The 12,586-nt window shown below is 40.9% G+C and overlaps 1 protein-coding gene across 1 annotated transcript in view; it reads right to left on the reverse strand.

Annotated features, from left to right (window-relative positions):
* Positions 1-209: 209 nt before the first annotated feature.
* Positions 210-12,586, reverse strand: part of vav3 (vav guanine nucleotide exchange factor 3) — a 56,045-nt gene continuing 43,668 nt past the window's right edge. Inside the window, exons 21-27 of the mRNA XM_079487889.1 lie at positions 11,304-11,369; positions 10,817-10,851; positions 10,056-10,172; positions 8,995-9,082; positions 8,435-8,537; positions 3,945-4,096; positions 210-2,773 (exon numbers count right to left, since the gene is read on the reverse strand). Of these exons, the coding sequence (XP_079344015.1) occupies positions 2,729-2,773; positions 3,945-4,096; positions 8,435-8,537; positions 8,995-9,082; positions 10,056-10,172; positions 10,817-10,851; positions 11,304-11,369 (606 nt within the window). The 3' untranslated portion in view covers positions 210-2,728. The remainder of the gene's footprint in view (positions 2,774-3,944; positions 4,097-8,434; positions 8,538-8,994; positions 9,083-10,055; positions 10,173-10,816; positions 10,852-11,303; positions 11,370-12,586) is intronic.

Below are 12,586 nucleotides of genomic sequence, written 5' to 3' on the forward strand. Positions count from 1 at the left end.
TCTAATATACAGTATAAAAACTAGAAACAAGCTACAAGTGCAAACACACCCGTAGGTATAAACAGATCATTACAGTATGTATCTATTCTGCAGTTTGAGTTAATAGGTTTATTGATTTCATGTTCATCATGTATCCAGTCCTTAAATAAACGTATGAAAGCCATACACACAAAATATAATGTATCCTTTAAAATGACACAAAACGATTTGAAAAAGAAGCTATATACATTTTTATTGTGACTTTACATATGTACAGTACAGGTGTGATACAGCATGTGCCGCTGCAGGACACTCAAAATTGCACAGGTACGGGTTAGGCCACAGAGGCGGTTTCCATGGCGACTAGGCTAGGCATCAAACGTGCTACGTCTTTGGCTTCAGTGGTCAACAGATCCATGAGATACTCAGTGTACTGTTAGTATACCACCATTGTGTTACATAAATATGGCTTTTTTGCAAGTTCAACAGCCCCAAGAAGTCACAAACAACATTTATATAATATTACCAAAAATAATCAAAGAACGACACGAGACAACTGGACCCTAGTCTTTGCGCAAAGGCATGATGGGACAGCCCAGCTGCAGCACCACAATATTTTGAAAGACATCTACAGGAGAGCAGAATAAGATGCGGTTATGAAGGTGTGAGATGAAGAACATAGAGGAAGATAATGCGTGTGGGAGAGAGAGAGAGAGACAGAAATCCTGTTCCGTCGAGGTTAGAGATCGCTGGGTGATTAGTGGCCCACAGACTCTGCTGTATATAAATATATAAGGGAGCCTGTTAAATCCGTCCTGTCAGGGTTCATCTCTGGGGAGAGCGGAGTGGGAACAGATTACCGGTGAGAAAGCTTAGAAAACCAATTCTACCGCTCGCAGTTTGAGTGTAGGGAACAGTGCACCCAGGAGGAGACTATAATCTGCCTTGGGCACGGATTTCACTCCAGATTTCAGTGCCCGACCAAAAATCCTTTCAGTTAATGCACGAAAAGAAAACACAGCGATACTGAAACTGACCTTTAACCTTTGAACATAAAGGAGGGATAGTCCTGATTACTGGGCTGTAAACGGATGGTACATGTGATTATTATGACTATGAAAAAAAGAAAGATTTAGAGATGCAGAGAAAGAGGGGAGCGACGCACCTGGTTATGCTGCTGCCCCCTGGTGGTGTTACATGGCATTACAATGTGTCAGAAGGGCCGCGAAACGGATCAACAATACATTATTCACATTATGAATAACAACAACACAGATGTTTATAAATGTGTCAAATTCAAACATATAACAGATATTTATAAATCCGTCTATAAATAAATATTTGCTCATTTTTACATTGTATGTCTTCGCATTGCACTATGAATGATTCTTGCTCCGTATCAGGTGACAAATTCAAATTAAATAAATCTTAAAAGAAAGCAACAAACAAAAATGGAAATAAAGTATTAGATGCATTGATAAAATAAGTCCTTGCGTTCAAAGCATTACATCAGTGTTTCCTGACATGACCTTTTCCCTTCTAAAGGCCGTCGCTTCAACTCGCTTTTGTTTCATCGCGTTTTAACGGTTTAAAGCTTGCACATCTATGTTTAGCTGGAGGCAGGTGATGCATCTACAGAGTTCATAACAGCTCTGAAAACCCTTGTGAGAATAAATCCCAATGATACATCCGACAAGATTTCAGTGATGGAGGATGGGAAACAATGCCGACACATCCATCATACCGTCATCTTCAACAGCACAGACAACTGACATCTTTACATTTACAGATCATTCTCCACATCATATTGTTCAAGATTACAATTTTGAGATTTCAAAAGCCTGTATTGGTCTCGCTACTATACACATTCTGAGAGATGCGCAATGCTTTGGTCCACTGGGTGGATATAAAGCAGAATTATCTGGTTCGTTGTTCTCCAAAGTGTCAATTATTCCTGCAAACGCGTGTAAATCCCTCTCATTATTTGAGTGAGAAGCCAATGCCTGTGGTATCTAACAAGATCCCTTCTGCGTGAAGCGTCTCGATGTTTCCAGGGCTGTGGGCCCCTGCCGGGAAAGCTGTTTACAGGCCTGTCACTGCGAAGCCTTTTGTTTGCAGTCAACCGCCTGGCTGGTGCCAACTCGCTGAACGTCTCTCCTGCGATTCCGTCACACACGAATCAGATAAACGGGACGCGTCAACACCACAATGCATCTGCCGAGATAAGCGGGGCGACGTACAAAAGCAGTACTCTGAAAATGAGATGTTTTGTAAGACGGAATGCAGCGATCAATTACGTTTAAGCGCCAACACGACACGTCTGTGATCGTAATCTGAGATGAATGAATGGGTGGGAGAGGGAGGTGGTATGAGCATGTAAAAAAGCATCTCTGGGCGGAGTTTGGGTAAGGAGGACTCCGGCAAGGTCAGCACAAACAGACACACAAAAATAGCTCATGGCCTAATCTCAGTGCCATTCCATCCGTTCCGTTTCGCCGGAAACGGCACGCACGGGTCTGAATCCATCCAGCACCCCGGAGGGTGGTTGTAAAATGCAGTCCGGTCCGAGCAAGTGCGCCGGGGTTGTGTTTAATAATCTGTTGTCTGAGAGACAGTCCGTCATCCATCAAACCCCGAGCACCCCCTCTGACACCCTTCAGGATGAGAAACCGAGAGAGAGACGGCCGATCAAAAGCCGTGGATTTCTGCCTTCTTCGTGATCCATTTCCTTTCTCTTCCATTCACACCTTCATTCCTCTCCTTCTTCCACGTAGGTGGAAGGGAACCAGCCCACCTATGGAGGAGAGAACAGAGGGAATGAGTGATTAGAGGAGAGCGGTGTGTGGGGTATTACAGAGGATTTGCGTCACTCCGCTGCCCGGATGACCTTGAGGATGTGTTATCTGGAAGAGGTTGGGATGCTGAGCGCTTCCCACGATTCTGGGCAATAATATTCAACATGATAGTATGACGGAGCGGTTTTTCTTTGGTCAATAGAAAGAGAGAATGCAGTTTATGCACAAGCCGGGCTCTCAATTCGCAATGTGACTGACCAGAAGTCAAAATGAGAACTAGCTTGGTGACTTTTTCCAGTTTATAGTTACAAATGACAGCCAATCAGAGCGTGTTTGGTCACAATACAGATATACGGAGCAGGATTGTGGACAGATGAGATACTTTGAGATTTTTGGACAGCTCAAGAGGTTTAGAAAACATTTCCCTGTTCAATGTGATTTAAGTACAAATAAGCTTTTGAGCTCAGAATGAAAGACTGTGGCTCAAGTCGATGATCATGCATTTTCAGTGTTGGTTCTTGTCCGTCTGTCTCGGGCTATCTGATTATGTGTGTATCTGCCCGTCTGTCTATCATCAATATATCTATATACCCGTTTATCATCTGCCTGTCTCCCTTTTTGGTTCTACTGTGTATATGTCTGCCTATCTATGTCTGTCTGTCTAGCTGTTTGCCTGTCTGTGTCAAGCATGTGGCTGTCTGCCTATCTATATGCATGTCTGTCCGTCTGTCTACGTATCTAGCTGTCTGTCTGCCTGCCCATCTATCGCTCTGCCTGTCTATCGATATGTCTGCCTATCTATGTCTGTCTGTCTAGCTGTTTGCCTGTCTATTTGCCAAGCAAGTGGCTGTCTGCTTATATATCTGTCTGTCTGTATGTCTGTCCGTCTGTCTACCATGTATCTGTCTGCCCGTCTATTTTTCTTATTTCTTCACTGTTCTATCAAATGGATATTTTAATTTCTTCTATGTAAAGCACGTTGAATTTATCATTGTGTATGAAATGTGCTTTATAAATAAACTTGCCTTGCCTATCTGTCGGCCTGCCTATCTATATGTCTTTCTGTCTGTCTTTGGATCTAGCTCTCTGTCTACCATGTATCTGTCTGCCTCTCTGTCTGCCTGAAACTGGGTTGTACATGTATACAAGAAGCTTGTATTTCGCACTTACCCGCCCATTGACTTCTCCTCTCCACCAACCGTTGGCTCCCGTTTTGCTGTAGATCTTAACCACATCGCCCTCCTGCAGCGACAGCTCTCGTGTGTCCCTGGAGCTGAAGTCGTAACGGGCTATTGCAAAACCCATCACCTTAGGAGTGAACACTGTACAGACAAAAAACAGACATTAAGCAACAAAACAAGGTAAAATGAGAACCAGATGAAACTAAACGAAAACAGACAAACAGAGAAAGAGAGAGAATGTATGTAGTGTATCCTCCGAGTCAGACTCTCAGGGGCCTCTTGTAATCACGCCGGTGCTTCACGTGTTTGCACATGCACTCCAAATAAATGATCTTAGCGAATCTGGGACGGGTCCAATCACTGCTGAAGTGCCTGTTTTGCTCACGTCTCGAGATGTGTCAACAGCGTGTTAATCCGCTGGGTTAATTACATTTCAGAAGATTTTACTTGATAAAAAAACTAAGCATGTGCATTCTTTCTGTTAACTGACTACCGGAGCACTATGGGCGACGTTAGACCCCTTTCCCAAATATGGCGAGCCGGGGGACATGCGTGGTGCAGGATTAAACAAGCCTTTGTTTAATCGGACTTCAGAGGCTCGGGGCAGCGTGCGGACGGCAGCCAGAGAAGCCCGGCCTTCTGCCAGACATGTGCTGATGAGATCTACGCCGGTGCCAGGACGACTTTCCTCAGCTGTTTTAGAAACAGCAGACTTGTACAGACAGAGGACCTGGCTGCCAGTTAGCAGTCTTCCCGCTCAAAGTGAGAAGTTTGTCGAAGAAAAGACGTCAGAAAGTTAGGCCGACTTCCTTTTCATCACGGCTCCCTTGACGGAAAAGCCCGTAATAACGGCTCTAATAAGCTAACCGACTGAAATGAGATATGATGAGTCACAACTGGATGTCAGTCAATGTTGTGCGGCTGACAAAGGACATATGGTGCATGCGGCTACAAAAAGAAAAGAATGCAATGATTTCCAAGCAGACACAAATAAAAACACACGATGAGATGGGTGCCCGGGTGCAATTCAAAGGGGTTGGCAGGAGAAAGGTGGCGCCTTTGATCCAACCTCAACGAAATTGGATGAATGGAGCAGAAAACATGCACCTGTACCTGACCAAAATGGAGCTGCAGAGGGAGGGACAAAGCTGTAGCCGGCGGTAGTTAGAAAAGAAAGCCCGCAGAGCAACGGAGCTGAGGAGGGGCGGAGGCATGGGCGGAGACGTGGGAGGATCGGATTGGGGCAACAGGAGAGACAAGAGAAGCAAAGACAAAGCATGTTTAATAGAAGCGTAACATTAGCAGGCCAAGCAGATTGTAAACACGCTAAAAAGGTCCTGTTCTCTGCGTCAGCACTTGCTTTTCGCTCAGAAAACCTTTACGCGGAAGGATGGGAATACCAGTGGCAGCGTGCCAGTGCTGGAATATATCTATTCATGTGTTGTTCCACAGAGAAGAGGCGGTGGGGTTTGTGTTTACTAGTAAAACTCATCCAGCGTCTGTTCTCGCTATCGCCATCTGATGCTCCATCTGACCAGCTCGACGCAAAGCGCCACAGACCCCTAGCGTGTCAGCAACACAATATGTTGCAATACGGCGGTCGGTGTAACCAACAACACCTCGATGAACGCTAAACAATCTCACAATTACGAGTGTAGGATGCTTCCGGAAAAACAACATCTGCTTTTAAAACTGTGAGATCCCTTCATTGGACACTGATGTGTTAAATGCAGTTACCCGACATGCAATCCTCTTTTATATTCAATTTTTCTCTCCATCTCTCGCTGTCTGGCAAGCGGTTCAACTCTGACCGGGTTCAGAAGCCTCGTCTCTCCCTGTGTCTTTCTTAAACATCTGTTCAAAGTTTTAAAGGCACGGCCTGGGCTGAGGCGAACCGATCCCATGAATTTATTCATGAGCACATGCCGTGTCTCCAAAAGACCTCGTCTCTGACCACCATCAAGCCTGTGATGTCCGAGCCGCTGGCACACGGCACGCTCTTTAAATTCCACCCACATCACTCCGGTAACGCTCGGGAAAGCCGAATGACCGTCCACCCACCTGCTTCACTCCTCCTGTCTTAAACACAGTGATGTTACCCGTGGTGTAAATATTCAGGGTTATAGATTTGTCATCCGAACCGCATGGCTCAATTTACCTTCTTGGGAATTTGCTCCTAAACTGACAGCATCTTTAACGCTTCAGAGATATAAATATATATATGAAGGTGGATGAGGAAGCCATCGTGCAATTTAGCTGACACTCAAACATCCGCCTGTAAACACGTCTGTATCCAACAATCACAATTTGTTTAGACTTGACTGCCTATTTAAACAATGGAGGTCAAATCACAGGAGATACTAAACCGAAGATGCTTCGTTTCTGCAATGCAGATTGTTCTAGCTTTATGCTTCCTACACAAATACATCCTACACTAGATTTAAGCACAATTGCATAGAAAGTTGATTAGAAAACACAAACTAAACATTTCACATATATGAATAAGGCACGCGTCCTTGTTTATTTGTATATATAGAGTTAAGTGCAAACACAACTAAAAGGTCTTGTACAGAGGTTTATGAAATACTGGCGCACATCCGACAGACATGCCAAAAGCAACAACATTTGATTTGCACACAAACAGAGATCAAAAATATCTAAAGAGAGAAAGAAGCTGAGCTGCATTGAAATGGACTTCGGGGATGAGGGTATAAAGGAAAAATAAGGCAGCAATGCATGCTGGGAGATCCATTCCTCGGTCAGTATTGTTGTAATAGCTTTTGAAATAGCTTTCTTCGTCTTTGTTTGTCTAAACAGTGATCTTTATGAGTCTCCCGAAGAGGAGATAACAGCCATGCAATCTGTCAACGCTTCCCAATACTGACGAGACCCTAGCCGAGCATAAGACCGCCCTTGTTACCGGATTCCTCATGGTGACATATGGAGCTACAATAAAATCACATCTGAGAGTCGACTATGACGCGTCATAAACTCTCAGATCAGGCTGTGAGTACAGCTCAGAAGTTAACAAACAGACACTAGTCAAATGGTAATTTCCCAAATGTAGGAGAGAAAGTTACCACTCAGTCAACTAGAAGGTTTTCATGATCCACAAAGTCAGAAACAGACAGATGCTGTAATGCTGACGCGCATGTTTGGCGACGGATAATAGGGAAAATAATAAAAATATTGTAATCGCAATTAATAATGGAAATTATTTTGTCACTTTGATAACCGCAATTTTGCTCATAATTTTCATCACGGTTAATAATCATGATTATTCTGGCTTTTGGTAATCACAATTTTGCGAAAATAATTATTCACGATAATTCTGACATTTGGTATCCACAATTTTGCTCAAAAATGTCATCACGGTTGTATACTGTATAACTTTTTATTTAAGCATATTTATTACACGTTACAGCAAACTGATGCATGTTAAAATCTGCCGCTGCTGAACTTATGCGACACAGTTTTAAAATGTACCCTTACATCCATGCACTTGACTTCAAACATGAAAAATATATAATGGGATGTTTTGTGCATGCGGTTTACACATTAATAACGCGTAGCTTACTCATAATCGCGGTAGGCAGAAATCTTTAGTGCAATCAAATATGTGATAAATAGCTCTGCCCTACGATATCCTGTCGTGCAAACTTAACGTGTTTTTTTTCGTTGTGGTGACTGTAAAAAACCTTTGTACTTAAGCCAGTTATCTTAAAATGTCTATGCTATTAAACCAGTTAGCTAGCAATAAACAACACATTTATGCTTTCAACTTTGTCGAAGCCGATGGCTAATGGTTAGTGTTCCGGCATGTGGCGCAGTTGCGCATCGGGCGACCCGATTCCCCTTCTCTCTCCCACCTCGCTTCCGGTCTTCTCTCACACTGCAATGTTAAATTAATAAAGGCAAAATAAATCTTAAAAAAACTTTAAATAACTAAGCGAGTTTTCAATCAAATTGTTGTGCAACCAAGTCAGAAGTTAACCTGCAATGCAAAACTGATCATCGAAAAGTTGAGAATACAACACACACTCGCATTGCATTATGAAATGCATTCCGTGCATTTCTGAATGCAGCAGCGTGTGAAATCAAGCATGCGACTTTGTTTGGGCCCTTATGCTTCTTAATAGGAGCATGAAAAACACTCTTTGTCGAACACAACAAGAAATGCGACACGTGCGAACACGTGTGAACTCTCGATACAGACGCCTTGAGGTCTCAGAAAGTGTCGAGAGCCGTCTCATGCTCCATTTAAGAAGAAACACTGCTGCCATAGCAACCAACCCGGCGACCGTAACCACATCACAACAATGTCATGTCTACAGCTATGTATAAAAACATCATTAGAGACATTATGCATCACTGTTTATACTCAAAGTGAGATCAAGTAAACCGTTGGTAGCTTTTGTGTTATGGAGCGTATTTTTGTTATTTGTATTAGATTCTGTGCTTGTTAGAAGCTGTACATACTGTTGGCTCCGTTCTCCGGCTCTCGGTAGGCGAACTGCAGCGTGGTATCGAGTGTCCTGAATCCCTCCCGCAGAGAATGATGTTTGTAATACTCGATCAGCTCCTGCATTAAACACACGCCAGTTACGCTCAAAGATACTCGACATGATGTCATTTGGAAATCCACCGGCATTAAAACGGGCAAAATAAAAATAAGAGATTCAATAGGACTTCAACGTTCAAAATCCTATAATGTTATCAAAGTGGCATTTGCGAAATCAAATCTAAAAGCGTTTTCGAAGACATTTGATTTTTCTACACAACGGAGACATTAAGTGGAATGATCTTATAATGCCCTATAGAAGGTAAACAGATGACAAAATAAAAGCCATCTTTTAGATGACACTAAAAGATTTCAAATGCATTACGCCGGCATCATGCAAACATTTATCTTTACTGTAATAATTTGACTACGTTTAATGTTCCACTTTAAATGACAAACAGATCTTAATTCGATTCACGGATATTGAATGCTTTATAACGTTCACATGTGTATAAGAGTCATTAAAACCAGCACTCACTAAAATGCTTCTGAACTTCCTGTTTTCGGTAATGTGGAAGCATCCCTCCTTTGTTAAGATCTTGATGTGTTTCACGTCGTTGTTGTACCTGTGGGCCATGAATAAATGATGAGAGTAATTTTCTGGTGATCACTGCGATCGATGCAGCCTATCCCCTGTGGGAAACTGCCACAGTAATGCATTGGGCAAAGAGCTTTTCAAGCTGGAAAAGGGGTCGATAGCGAGGGGTGGGCGTCTCCATTAGTCCTTGGATTAAAAGTTCAAGGCTCACATTTTTTTAGACACAAACCGTGCGGGACTGTCTAAAATCAAGGGGACTTTTCAGAAGAATGGGCAAATTATTTCCCGTCGCAGGGAATTGCTTGTGCGCACGCCATTTAGACGGGAGCTTAAAAAAGAGATCGAATGATAGTGGACTTGACTTTCAAATAAACAGATTTCTTTTAATAAAAAGGACGTACACTGCAGTTAAGCATCATATTAGAATATGTTTTATGGAGATGGAACCCTCGACGTTGGTATTGCGAACCTTTTCCAAGTGCAATGAACGGACACATTTACCCTCGTGTCGTTCCAAAAGTATGACTTTATTTTTTCAGAGAACAAAACAAATATTATATAGTCTTTGCATGCATTTACAAGAAACGACTTATACAGTATGTTATGCAAAAGCTTTGTGTTAGGAAAAGGACCTCATTCAAGTTATTATGCATTGCATCGCAGACTACTATAGCTGTAGACTACTATATTTATCTGTTCGATCCACTCTCTTGATATTTATATAATATTTTATATAATTAAGTTAAATTTTTTTATTTAACGTAAGCAACCAGTCCATCATTAAACAGTTATTTTGCGTAAAAGTAAGTCTGATTCCGAGTGGATGTAAATAATATCCTTATAATGTGCATAGTTTAAAATGCACTGCAAGTCACTTGAAATAAACGTATCTGCCAAATGCATTAATGTCGATGAATCTTCATATTCCTTCACGCTCGTTTGTTTTGAGAATATGTGAAAAATATGCGTTTGCATTTTTTAGCATCCTCATTCAGACTCACTTGATGCTGATGGCGTATTCATTCAACTCTCTGCTCCTGTGACGGACCAGATATGTGCTGCTTCTCCTGTTGAGCAGCTCGGCCTCCGCCTGCAGCCTCTCCATAGGTCCGGCAAACCTGAATGAAAGGTCAGAGGTCAGAGGTGAAGGTGACAGGCAACAAAGAAGTTTGATGAGCTAATAATGCAGGGGTTTGAAAGGTGCCTGGGGTTGTACAGGTCAATGCTTAACACCCCAGAAATGTCACAAGAAATCAATGTTAATATCAAAGTGACGGTGGATGAGTACTGAGTATTTGTCAAGAGAGACGGGGAGCAAAGATACGATGACCGAAATGCTGTTATTAATACCATCACTTTGTTTTTATATAGCATTTTGAAGAGTGATTTGATTAAAAAATGCATAATAAAACATTTTGCATTACAAAACCTGTATTCACAGCATTACAGGAATGACATTGAAACGTTTCATGCATTATATAACTGAGAATTGGTTGAGGAAATGTGCGTACGTGTATAGAAAATAAAACAATTAAATGGAACAATATATTTAGTTTTTCTTTGCTTTGGATTTTAAGGTGAAATATTTCCCAGACAACATTTACAGATTTATAGTTATCACGTATACATTATTTCTTACATTCATTTTTTTAATTAATAAAACAAATGTATTATTTCCAACAATTTACGGAAGAAACAGATCACATATGCTGAAAATAGTATTTCATTAACATTATTCTGGTAGTTATAATAAAGATCGTACCAAGGCTGTGAAGAGTAATCAACAGGTTTGGGAACCTATAAAAAGATGTACGGGATAAAATCAGTTGAGATAAAAGTCAATGAAAGAGGAAAATGTAAGTGTGCACACACAAAGGCTTTTCTTTAACCTGATTTTCATATATTAAACATGCAAGTCTGGGACAATACAGCTCATCAGCTGCAAAATCTGCCCTGGTTACCTTATTTTTTACAGCTACAAATTGTTTTATAGCGCTCATAAAAACAACACAACATATTTCCTGACCAGTATCACATGTACATAATTACATTCGTCAATCATTTTGCAGGCAATGACAATGTGATTACAAGCTACTCGCACAACACAATCGTACATAAAAAAACAACCCGCTTGGACCTGAAAGCGTGCCGCTGGACGATTCGAACCTTGCCTTGATCATATTTGTTTTGTTTGTCGTAGCGTAAAAAAACATTTTTGCATTATAATTTAATCTGGAAAGTGTACTCACACATGGGCAAGGCTTCACTGCGTTGCTTGGAAAGAAGCCAATCTCCTTAGTTGCCAGGACTTTACCCTGAAACCATGGCAGATAATTACATTACTTCAGCTGGGCAACTCCTCCTCAATAATTCAGAAACAATTAGCACTTAACACCACGCGGCACAAATTTACAGCAGGAGTTAATCAGAGCTGAAAAAGTCTTGTGAGAATACAGCAATGTCTGCAGAATGAGGCAAACCTGTTGTTGGAAAGATAACAATACCGCCAGCAGACTATTTATGCAATGTTTACTCCTCTTTTTTGTTTTTGTTTGTTGATAAACAAATGCAAAATAAAAGGACAAATGATAATGCGTTCCGCTTTGGCAATAAAATCGGTCCTAAACACGAATATATCGGCACGTTATACGTTTCTTGTCTTTGAAGATGTGAGTCTGTTTACATGGATACATGACATACTACTGTAACTGCAAGATAAGTTCACAATATTAAGATTCTTCTCTCATAACGACATTTGTAAACTGTCATTTGGATTCCTTTAAAGATGGACGTATTGTGCTATGTTGTTATAATTAAAATTATTTGTTTGTGTAAAGAAACGACATCTTATTTTTAGGGGTGTATCGATACGCTCAGCTTACGATTCAATACGATATGTGATAGTGGGTTTACGATTGCATATCAATAATTGTGAACCTCGACAATTGACAAACTTTCCCCAATATTTTTAGTAGCATTTGTCATTTTGTTAAAGAACTGAACACATTCAAGGTAATAAAATGTCTATCACTGAAAAATGAAACATAAAACTTAATTTCATTTAAAAATGTATCGGCATATCTTTACGATACATATTTTCATGTTTCTGATTGCGATATGCGTAACTATATTGTTGCACCCTGACTTATTTTCATATTTGTGTAAACTATTCCTTTAAATGCAACACACCACATTAATTTACCATTTGTGTTATCTGGTATTGTTTTATTTCCTCCCATATTTTAATTGTTAGTTTTTATGCATTTTGTTTTGAATTTATTCTACTAGTATGTTGTTGTTTTTAACTATACATTACTTTACGGGTGACGTAACATTCTCTTGGACTACGAATGAAAAATGTCTTCTGCTAATTCTGTTGCATTCACATGAATGTTTATTAATGTACAATGTCCCTAAATAAACGACAGGCGCTATATTCTCACAGAGGCGTTATCAAAATAGTCAAATGAAATAAACAGATACATCTGATGTAACAACATGCCCTTCCATCTTTCTCTGCCTCTTCCTCGCA

Source organism: Barbatula barbatula, assembly GCF_947034865.1.
Source record: "Barbatula barbatula genome assembly, chromosome: 23".
Taxonomy (NCBI): Eukaryota; Metazoa; Chordata; class Actinopteri; order Cypriniformes; family Nemacheilidae; genus Barbatula; species Barbatula barbatula.